The sequence below is a fragment of the Sinocyclocheilus rhinocerous genome, unplaced genomic scaffold (assembly GCF_001515625.1).
Source record: "Sinocyclocheilus rhinocerous isolate Xijiao unplaced genomic scaffold, SAMN03320098_v1.1 scaffold493, whole genome shotgun sequence".
Taxonomy (NCBI): domain Eukaryota; kingdom Metazoa; phylum Chordata; class Actinopteri; order Cypriniformes; family Cyprinidae; genus Sinocyclocheilus; species Sinocyclocheilus rhinocerous.
The window spans coordinates 215687-227589 of record NW_015626376.1 but is presented as its reverse complement, the minus strand read 5'-3'; the positions used below and the strand labels follow the sequence as shown (position 1 = coordinate 227589).

The 11903-nt window shown below is 35.7% G+C and overlaps 2 protein-coding genes across 2 annotated transcripts in view; both read left to right on the top strand.

Moving 5' to 3' along the window:
- Positions 1-1322, top strand: part of sprb (sepiapterin reductase b) — a 5640-nt gene extending 4318 nt beyond the window's left edge. Inside the window, exon 4 of the mRNA XM_016517921.1 lies at positions 1168-1322. Coding sequence (XP_016373407.1) covers positions 1168-1322 — 155 coding nt within the window. The remainder of the gene's footprint in view (positions 1-1167) is intronic.
- A 4933-nt stretch (positions 1323-6255) lies between these two features.
- LOC107712591 (leucine zipper putative tumor suppressor 3-like) overlaps positions 6256-11903 on the top strand; it is an 18013-nt gene continuing 12365 nt past the window's right edge. Inside the window, exons 1-2 of the mRNA XM_016517912.1 lie at positions 6256-6388; positions 10923-11353. Coding sequence (XP_016373398.1) covers positions 11000-11353 — 354 coding nt within the window. The 5' untranslated portion in view covers positions 6256-6388; positions 10923-10999. The remainder of the gene's footprint in view (positions 6389-10922; positions 11354-11903) is intronic.

Here is an 11903-nt window from a genome sequence, read left to right as displayed (position 1 = left end):
TTTTTTGTGAGTGGGATGAATTAATGCACATTCACGTTTAGTCTAGAACTACAGTAGCATCATGTTCACACAGCGCACACAACGCCTCTGTACTTCCGATTTCTCCCAATATGGGGACAGGAGAGCTGTCAGTCAATAAATGGGAAAACAAAGTAACTGGAGTTACTTTAAAAAAAAAATTGTTTTTAATTTTGAAAAAAATTTTTTTTGTTGAAATTCTAAAAACTATCAATATAAAACGCTTACTAAAAATTAAATAAAAAAGATGTCAAATCAAAATACTTTTTTGAAAAAGTAACTCAGATATTTTCTTGTAAATTAAAAAAGTAATGCGTTACTTTACTAGTTACTTGAAAAAAGTAATCTGATTACGTAACTCGCGTTACTTGTAATACGTTACCAACAACACTGTCACTAAATCACTAAATAACACGCGCGCAATGACAACGCTATTCAGGAGAGTGACACAGTTTCTGTCTGTTTAAGGGTTTCCCAAATCAGGGTTCATGAGCTGATAATTAACCAATACATACAAATGTAAAGTCATAAATAAATAAACACAATTAAAATAAAACTTAAAAAAATTTAAATTTATAATAGAAAAATAATTATTTATTTATAAAATAATTTAAAAATGTAAAAAAAAAAAAAGTAAATTAACTCTTAAATTAAATCAAATACAATGTAAAAAAACGAACTCATTAAAAAACTATTAAAATAAAAACAAAAATTAAAACGCTTACTTGAAATTAAATCATATAACAAAACAAATAACTTAATTTTAACTTAAAAACAACTAAAATAAAACACTTGGAATTTAACCATAAACCTGTAAAATAAATAAATCACTTCAAAAAAATAAAAAATAAACAAAAATGTAACAATTAAAACAAACAATTTTGAAAAACTAATAAAATAAAAAGCTAAAAACGCATAAAAGTGCAAAATCAAAATATTGAAATATTAACTCTCAAAAGGGACTTTTAAAGACTATTTTAGCTCAGAGGGGTTTGGTTTGGGGGACAATGTGACACCAGGAGAAACCACTGCTGATAACAGACCGATAACAGACCGATAACAGACCGATAACAGACAGATACCAGGCAGCCGTGTGCTTCTACAGCGAGTCGGTCAGCTTTTATGAGACCAGCGTGTTTTGTGCCGCAGGTCCTCTGGACACAGACATGCAGCTGCAGGCGCGCCGTTCCTCCGGAGATCTGCAGCTGCGGCGCTCCTTCTCCTCGATGTTCTCCGAGGGCCAGCTGCTCTCCTGCGAGGAGTCCGGAGCCAAACTCATGAAGCTCTATAAGCACTTATTATAAGTGTACCGGAGTGATTCGGAATAAGACAGAAACGCGGTTTGGAAGATGTACTCATGATGTACTCGCTCATTATATACACATTTTGAACACAGAAAAAGCTACATAGGGCTGCTGTAAGGTCTTAAAAATCTGTTTAGAAATACTGTGTTTTTATAAAAGGAATAAATGAATGAATGTTCAGGCATCTTTCGCTTTTATTGTGGCTGCTGTGGAGCAGCTGAGGACATCTAGTGGTGTTCCTGCACAAATACACAGAGACACCTAGGAAATGATTGGGTTTTTCAATAACTGCAGAACATGTAAAAGTATAATTTTAGCTTTTTTTTTTTCATTTGACATGATTCTAGTGGTGTCAAATGATTACATAACTTTTATTTTGGATGACAGCACTAGTAGATTAAGATTATATTATTTATTCATTTGGGTGTCCACCTGATAATGATTTTTATAAAATGATAACATCTTGTAAAAATTTATATTAATGTAATAATATTTATTAAATATGATGTATAAAACATGCTGTTATTGTAAAGCCATATTAAATTATTTTTAAAGTGAACACTTTGATGACAGAATTATTGAACAAAGAATTATTATTAAATTAAATCAACAGTTCAATAACTGAAAATTATATGTTAAAATATTTAGTTCATTCATTTACTAAAATGATTAGATTCAGATAGTTAATATTTATTAATTTGAGTGTTTAATTTTAATATATAATAATTAAATTACTATAGATTATACATAATCACCATTTTATAATGAAACCATCATATTTAAAAAAACATGATATTAATAATGTATTATTTGATCATGCATGACAAATGAAAATAATAGTTAGAAAAACGATTAGCTGTCAAACGATTAATCACAATTAATGGCATCCAAAATAAAAGTTTTTGTTTACATAATATATTTGTGTTTACTGTGTATATTTAATATGTACATAAATACACACACATGCATGTATATATTATATTAAAAATATGTTGTTTATATATTAAATATATTTAGATATAATATAAATTATAGGAATATACAGTATATATATATATACACATGTAAATATTTTTTAAATATATACTGTATGTGTGTGTATTTATATATACATAATATAATATATATAAACACAGTACACACATATATTATGTAAGCAAAAAACTTTTGGATGCGATTAATCGCAATTAATCATGTGACCGCACTAATATAAAATATAATTTATTGGTACTGTAAAGCCATATTAAATTTCTATGGGATTTGCTTCAAGCTTTCAGAATAATATGCTTTTTTAATTAAAATTTTCTGTATTTTTAAAGTGAAAATGATACAATTATTTAGTTCAAAATAAACAGAAAATGGTACAAACATTACTGAAGTGATTGTTTTAAACAAGTATTAACTTAAATATATTACTCTAGCTAAAGCATTGCAAAAAACTTTTGGATGCGATTAATCGCAATTAATCATGTGACCGCACTAATATAAAATATAATTTATTGGTACTGTAAAGCCATATTAAATTTCTATGGGATTTGCTTCAAGCTTTCAGAATAATATGCTTTTTTAATTAAAATTTTCTGTATTTTTAAAGTGAAAATGATACAATTATTTAGTTCAAAATAAACAGAAAATGGTACAAACATTACTGAAGTGATTGTTTTAAACAAGTATTAACTCTAGCTAAAGCATTTGTATCAATACTGCCTCGCCAGCTCATAAATGCATGATTTTTAAACAGAAAACACAATATTTTTCCTATAATCATACACAATGGCAAAAGCAGATTTTTTGTGCCATCCGAATATCCAGAGATTTGACTAATATGATCTGACATTAACCCCCGGCACATGACGCGCGTCTCTTTGATGGAGATGGTTCCCATGGTAACAGCAGCTTGGTGATGTCAGCAGTGAATTTGTGAATGGAGACCAAGAGCTGAAATAACCTGCGCTGATGATGATGATGATCATATATATATATATATGCTGCTGTCCTGGAGGTAAAAGAGCAAAGTGAACAGACCCGATGGACGTGATTGGAGAGAACCAGTCTGTTTCTGTGATTCAATCAAGACTTATTCTATGAGAAATCAAAGATGAATATTTTAAAACTCAAACCTACATGGCAATGCTTCACCTCAAATACACAAAAACACTAACAAGCTACGCTCAAAACACTTTTTAGGTACTTAAATCAATGCAAAGAGTAACGGTGAATGTAAATGGTTAAATATATGCAAGGATGGCAAGACTCATGGCGCATCAGTATGCAAATATAGCATCATCTCGGCTGGTTTTGAATATTGAATATTAATACAAGTCAGAGAGATTTTAAACTTCAGTGTTACATTGCTGAAAATGTATTACATTTTAAAATTAATAATCAATGATTCATATCCACCAAACAAAGTGTGAATGGAGCAGTGATAATTTCGTTGACGAATAATTTTCGTCATAATTGTCGCCAACGACATTTTTTTCACAGACTTGCATCCATTGCAGCCGTGCATTCGGTTTTAAAGGGACAGCAGTCTAATTTAGTTGCTATTGTCCGAGTCATTGATGTTAATCAAGTAACAAAAGAGAGAAAATCACTCACTGCTCTTGACTGAAACACTTTAGTAGCTTTAAAGATTAATCTAAATTTATTTATAGAAATAAATATGTCTGCTTGAAAGAATGAAGAATATGGTAAACAAGTTGCTATAAAGAATGCATAATTAGCCGATATAACCATTGGTATTTTTGGCGATAGAGGAGCAGAATGTTTGAGGAACATTGCAAAACAAACACTGAAAATATGTGAGAACTCTCGAAAACAATCTTTGGAAATCTTATTTATACTCATACCCACGTGAAAAAATACTATAGTAATTTATAGTAAATACTATAGTGTTTTTGAACCTTACTATAGTAAAGTGTATTATACTGTATATATTATAGTAGGCTATTTACAACACTTTGTTAATGAATGCTACAGCATACTGTAGTATTAACTATAGTGAACTGATAAGCAGTAATCTAATTATTTACCTTATTATAAATAAGACAATATTATGATTATTGTTACGGGGCTGACAAGACTTGAGACGTGCGGATCCATGTGCAAGCTATTTATTAGCAGAAGACATTTGCCGTCAAACGGTTGAGCACTGCCGTGTGTATATCCTGGCGCAAAATGCGGCAAAAAAGTCCTACACGACGGTAATAATGTGATTAAGGTGTGTACATGTCTTCACTGCACTTCAATAATGTGACTAAAATAGGAATACTCCACGTCTAAATTCGATTAGTGTTTACTTCGATTATGACTTTAGCCGGATTAAGGTAATCAAAAATCTCTGTTTACATGGTAGATTCTTAATCAGAGTATTGTCTTAATCGTATTAAAATCGGAGTATTGTTGTCCATGTAAACGTACTGAGAAACTTGGCAGAATCGATGTATGCAACGATATTCTACAATATTTATAGGTATTAAGCAGTGACTTAGTCAGGCTTTTTTATTTACAAAAATAAGCTGTTTGAATAAAATATGACAGAATTGTAATATAACAATTCATAACAAGTTTTTATTAGTGCTGTCAAACGATTAATCGCGATTAATCGCATCCGAAATCTAAGTTTTTGTTTACATAATATGTGTGTGTACTGTGTATATTTATTATGTATATATAAATACACACACATGTATGTATGTATTTAAGAAAAATATGTTACGTTTATATATTAAATATATTTATATATGATATCATTTATATGAATATAAATATATGCATGTAAATACATGTAAATATTTTCAAAATATATGCTGTATGTGTGTGTCTAATAATAAAAAAAACATTGTACGTTACTAATTATAACTCTTTCATTTCCACAGTTATTCAAACAGCGAATGAATGATAGCAGAAAACGAGCAAAGACAAGAGCACTCTCAAAAACTCTCGTTATAATCACTGAAGCTGTCTACTGTGAAATTAATTTCTTAGGCCTACTCACATCGTATGTACTGCACTTTGTTGTTTATAGTGAGAGAATCGCAAGAGTGCAGAAGAAAAATGGCGTTTCAGCGATGACTCATCTGAACGCCTCTGATTGGCCATTGCATACAAAGCGCAACAGAATCACGTGATTGGTTATAGCGTCCAACGCGGTACAAACGCATAAATAGAAATATGATGCAATATAAGCAGATCTTAATTTAATGCCACAATAGACACTTTTCATTTCATTTTCAATTTATTTACAGTCAGCCATGATAGATTTAGTTTAATTGTGCATGGGGCAAATTTGGCCCATGTCCCCGTTAATTTCCCACCCCTGGCCAGGCGCCTATGTCTTTCACTCCGCTATGATTCTTTCTGCAAATTACAGCGTTCCGCCAATAGGCGGCGACAAGCGACTGTCTCTCATTTCATGAGTCATTTGAATCAGTTACACAACCGAATCATTCCAAACTACCGATTTATTCAGAAGCATAACTACCGTGTGGAAAAACCCAAATTTGCCACTTTCACTTATTTATCTGAATATTAGCGGTGACGAATCACCCTCATTTACAGCTCTGTTTTGGACAATAGCTACGTCAATATTATTAAAGACTAGAAAATATCACGGTTATTTTGAACCCCTTTATGAAGACTTGGGGTACCGAAACAACAATTCTGAAATTCTGAAACCTAAACAATAGGCTATATGTTGAGGAAACATAAATATTCTTACTGATGGTTACTGATGATTTTGGATCTCCCTCTGGAGGAACACGCAGTACGCATGCGCGTAGTACAAACGCCTGACTGAGTAGTGTGACATATACTACGCGCATGCGCAGTGCCGTCGGCGTTTCGGGGGGCGTTGCTGGCGTGCGGAAAAGGGGCGGGGCGAAGGTGGGTGTGTGGCTCAGCTGATACTAACTATCATCATCCCCCTCCTCATCATCATCATCATCACCCGAGACCTACTCCTGACAAGATACACGCCGCTCGGTTTTATGGACGCGACGCGACCGGCTCGGTGAATGAACGCGGCTGACGCGACGCGCGTCGCTGTCCGCGGTGCTGAAACAGTGAGTAAGATCGCAGTCATGTGGATTTCATACGCGAAACGACAGCGCTGTCGAATTGTGAAGCGACTGATTATAGAAGAATAGAGAGAGAGAGAGTGCGACTCACTCGACTGGAAGTAAACCAATGAACGGATCTCCATTCTCTCTCGCAGATAAAGCAGCGAGGACGCATTATGTAATGCACTGATAGTGGGAAGGAGGGAAAAAACAACCCATCTCCTGGTTTCCATCTTCATGGTGCGTCTTTGTTTGTGTGGAGAGCAGAAAATGGAGAGTGTATCTATATTAAGACGCAGTGTTTTGATGCTCAAAGGGATCCGCGCTTTCAGAAGGTGCTGCAGATCTCCATTCAGATGTTGGATAACAACAGCGCATGCAATCTTTTGTGGCTCAGGGTTTGGAGAGAGTTGGTCATCTGAGGTTTCAGATGATCGTGCAACTTGTTGTGCATTCGTTTGCGTGAAGGTTAGTGGCCTTGTGGAGCCAATAAAAGTTTAACTATATATTACCTTACACACAAAGCCACACACACTCACCTCGTGGCCCATAACAAGCCGAGGTGCCAATGCAAATGTGTGTGAGATGTGTAAGTGCGAGAACAGATGAGGTAATGGCAAAGCACTGGAGTGTGAACCCTCTGTTGGCCGCGCATGGTGCTGCAGCTCGTGAGATCAAACAGCTTCAGTCTTTCACGGTGTGTTTTCATGCACATGGATGTCACGTTACCGGTGTCAAACACAAGCTTGGATCAACCTGGCTGCTGCTCACATGATGCTGATGCTTGCATACAGTCGCTGTAACACAGTTAGGTTTGGTTTTAGTAAGTGCATTTGTTTATGTTGGGGATCATGCACAAATTCACAACTGTTAATGCACTGAAGCTCTCCATTGTTTTGCTGATGTCTCACCTACATCTCTTAAACCTTTCTAAGCAATTTGCGATGCCACTGCCTGTGTTTTTGAATATAAAGTTGATAATCAAATAATTCCTATTACTATCAGACTACTTGCATATTTGTACACTACTATTTAAGGTTTGGGGTTGATAGGAGCTTTCAATATTTTTCTTCTGCTGAAAAAGGCTTCATTTGTTTGATCAAATCTGTAATATTGTGAAATACTATTACAGCTTCAAAAACAGTTTTCTGTGTGTATATATTGTAAAATGTAATTTATTCCTGTGATCAAATCTGAAGCATCAATAGAAGTAGGGTTAGTAAGATTTAAAAAGACAAAAGAATAAAATTGATATTTATATTCGGAAAAGATGCATTAAATTGATCAAAAGTGAGAGTAAAGGCATTTATAATATTGCAAAAGATTTCTATTCCAAATAAACGCTGAAAAATAAAATGTGTCACAGTTTCCACAAAAATATCGTGCAGCACAACTGTTTTCAACATTGATAATAATCAGAAATGTTTCTTGAGCAGCAAATCAGCATATTAGAATGATTTCTGAAGATCATGTGACACAAGACTGGAGTAATGATGCTGAAAATACAGCTTTGATCACAGAAATAAATTACAGTTTAGCAGATATTCACATAGAAAACAGCTAGTTTAAACTGTAATAATATTTCACATTTTTTACTGTATTTTTAATCAAATAAATGCAGCCTTGGTGAGCAGAAGAGACTTGTTTCAAAAACATTAATTCAAAAATATCTTACCAACCCCAAATCTTTGAACACTACTAGTGTACAAATATGCAAGTAGTTTGATCATAAATTAATCAGAAGTGACAGTGAAGACATTTATAATGTTACAAAAGATTTCTATTTCAAATAAATGCTCTTCTTTTGAAATTTCTGTTCATCTGTGAATCCTGGAAAATAAAATGTATCACAGTTTCCACAAAAATATGCAGCACGACATCGCTAATGTTGAAAATCTGCGTATTATTGATGATTCCTGAAGCATCGTGTTTATTTTTCAGGATTCTTTGATGAGTAAGTTCAAAATAACATCATTTATTTGAAATAGAATCTTCTGGTTTCACAGACAGGGCTTAGACTAAGCCAGGATTAGGCTCAATTAGGACATTTAAGTAATTTTTATTAACAAAAACATTACTGGTGTGCATCTTGAGACAAAACAAAGGCACTGATGTATTTTAAGATCAGATTCAGATAATCTCTTCACAATCAGGCCCCACAGTACTTAACTGATCTGTTACAGCCTTAAACTCCGTCGAGATCACTCAGATCTACTAATTCTGATCTGTTGCAAGTGCCTAGAACAAGACTAAAAACCAGAGGTGACCGTGCTTTTTCTGTTTTTGGCCCAAAACTATGAAATAGTCTCCCGTCTCACATCAGAACGGCCCCGACCTTGTCTGTTTTTAAGACCTATATATTTTCTTTGGCATTTAATATCCCTTGACTCTGTTCTTAGGAACTTCGGCCCATGTTTACAGTTTTATTGTGTTTTATAATTGTATTTTTTGTTGCTGTGTGTTTTAATTGGTCATTGTTTGTATAGTGTTGTAAAGCACGTTGGTCAACTTCGGTTGCTTTTAAATTGTGCTATATAAATAAAATTGTATTGTATTGTTTCTTTCAGTTGAAACAGCTCAGAATTACATTTTAGTCTGGGACTAGGCTTAAGCCTTATCTGTGAAACCGGGGGTAAATGTCTATGTTTCTGATTACAGTTTTTCTCGATTGCTAATGTAACGGAGGCCAGCGAGAGGCTGCAGTCTTTAGCCTCCTTGTTAGTGTGTCCGCCTCCCACGCCGGAGACCCGGGTTCGAGACCCACTCGGAACAAGTATGAGGTGTGGCGGTGAGGACCCGGGAGAGAGGGGTTACATTGGTGCCGTGACCCGGATGGGAGTGAGGTTTAGGGGGGTGAGTGTAACGGAGGCCAGCGGTAGGTGCTGTGCAGGTAAACCTCACTCCCCTGATCTCATGAGACGCACTAGCGACTGAAGCTAGTGGCGGCAGTCTTTAGCCTCCTTGTTAGTGCGTCTGCCTCCCACGCCGGAGACCCGGGTTCAAGACCCACTCGGAGCGAGAACGAGGTGTGGCGGTGAGGACCTGGGAGAGAGGGGTTACACTAACACACTATAACTGATTCATTTGGCACAATTTTCCAAACCATTCATACAATTCTCGAAACAAAGACACGTTTCTCAAAACTTTTACCACATTTCACCTGCTTTCACTCATGCGCCAATTTGCTCAGTGTTCTCTGCAAAACTCTACACAAGAACAGCATCATTTTGCACAGGTTTAACCATGTTCTCATTATTTAGAAAGCAAAACACACACTATATAACTACCTCAAGAATCATAAAATGAACACAAATAGCACACATTTATCCCTGTGTGAACATTAAATACACATCACATACACATCACAATTACATTGCGTAGTAGCAGTACTTCAGACGAGAGAACTTTCACTGTTCTTTGTACTGTAAATACTGTAACACACAGCCTCAAACTCATAACAGTTGAATTGATTTGTAGCCATACTGTATTTGTGCAGAACTGAGAGTCGACTATCTAGGGGAGGCATAGAAAGTCTTTTGTCAGAAGACTAAGAAACTGCTATAGTATAACAAATAAGGATATTACCAATACTGTAATGCAGCTTGGCAGAGGATGCTGTATTTATTTATTTACAGTAACTGACAGTACAGTATATTCCAATGTGTGTTTACTGTATATTCAGTTGTTTGGTTTTTGAACTTTTCACTTCTAGTGCTTTTCATCTACAGTAGTTTACTGTAATGAAAGTAAAGTTTATTGCTGAATTTTACTGTATCTGCACCGCTCTATTTATGCTGCATACTGTAACAAAAGGAATTCTGTTTCCCAAAAGTAGGTTTTTGTAACAGTGTATCGAATTGACCCCATTAGTGTTCTCTAGGCAGGAAAATAGTATGTGTGTGTGTGTGTGTGTGTCATCTGAGGCCAAAGAGAGAATGTGTTTTTGACTAAAATGTTTGATTTTGACCTGGAAGTTTGAAGCTTGCACAAGTTGGTGTGTAGTTTTAAGATTCTGTTTATAGTTATAGTAAATGGTGAATTAGTTAGTTTAGTTTATTGTCCTTTCGGAATTTTTTTTGTATCTGTGGCAACTCTTCAGTGATCAACAACAATAATTAACAAATACAAACATCAACAGGTTACAAGACATTACAAATAAATACAACCAGCATCAAACAACATCCACAGAATCACTGCCACAGATGTAAAATGACAACTGTGATATCACAAAAATTTATTTAACTGAGCTATACTGGAAGATCTTTGTGCACGGGCAGTCCGTAATAATGGTACCCTGTACCTTCGACCAGATGGTAATAACTCATATTCACCACAAAGAGGATGAGATGCATCATGAAGAATTGCATGGCTTTTCCTCACAGCTCGAAATTCACAGTTTTATCAGACTATGCTGTTGTTTACCTGCAATCTTACTAGCCATATTAACAATTTTATTTAGGTTGTTTCATGAATTGTATGTTAGCAATCGAGAAAAGCTGTAATATGCATGAATCTCCATCCTCTGCTCTGACTGCAGTGTGTGTCTGGAGGTCGGGCAGCTGCGAAGGCCCATGCGGAGGCTCGCAGCGCTGAGTGACGCTCTGGTTCCCCAGCATGGGCAGTGTAGGCAGCGGAGTGGCTGGTGAGCAGGAGTTTGCCATGAAGAGCGTGGGCACTCGCACCACTCTCCCTCGTGGCCCTCCTCTGTCCCGTCTCCACGCACCTCCCTCTGCCTCGGACGACCCCAGCGACAGCACCGCCACGGATCGAGGCCAACTCAACATCGCCTCGTCTCGGCCCAGCCACAGGGACAAGGCCGCGCACAGAGTGTCTCTGGATGCTTGCGGTAACGTGGTGGGTCACGGCGCGGAGAAGAACCACGAGGTAAAGGGCAGAGACGGGAACAACAGCAAGAGAGACAGTCGCACGCCACCCAAGATCCTCACTGTGTCCGGCAAACTCGAGCAGGTACGACTGACGCAGCTCTGCTAATGTTACAGCATTAAAGGGTTCACATAACTTTTACATGTTATGTGAACTAAAATGTGTGTTGGCAGTGTGTGTACACAACCACCCCATAAAAGGGTACCAGCTTTTTAATTACCAACTTTTAAGTTCAGATGGGGGGTTCGATCTCGATTCAATATCAATTCATATGTATAAACTGTACATATAAGGGGATAAAATCTTTTGTTGAATGCAGATGAATGCTTTTTTTAGCACCGTTTCAAACTTGGGTTAAATTCAGTATTTGCTTGCAAATCATTGTGTGTACTTATACGAGTATCGTTTAAAAAAGGATGTAAGTTATTAACTTTTAAAATTTTTACATTTAAGCATTACTAATGAACATGATTTTTTTTCCGACCACAAAATGACTCTAATTTACACCTTTGCATTGGAATTTAAAACCCTTTTCTCTGTTTTAACCTTAAATACTACACTAATTGTAATATAAGTAATAGAAATATCAGAAAAAAATATTTTATCTAGACAGACAGACAGATGATAGATAGAT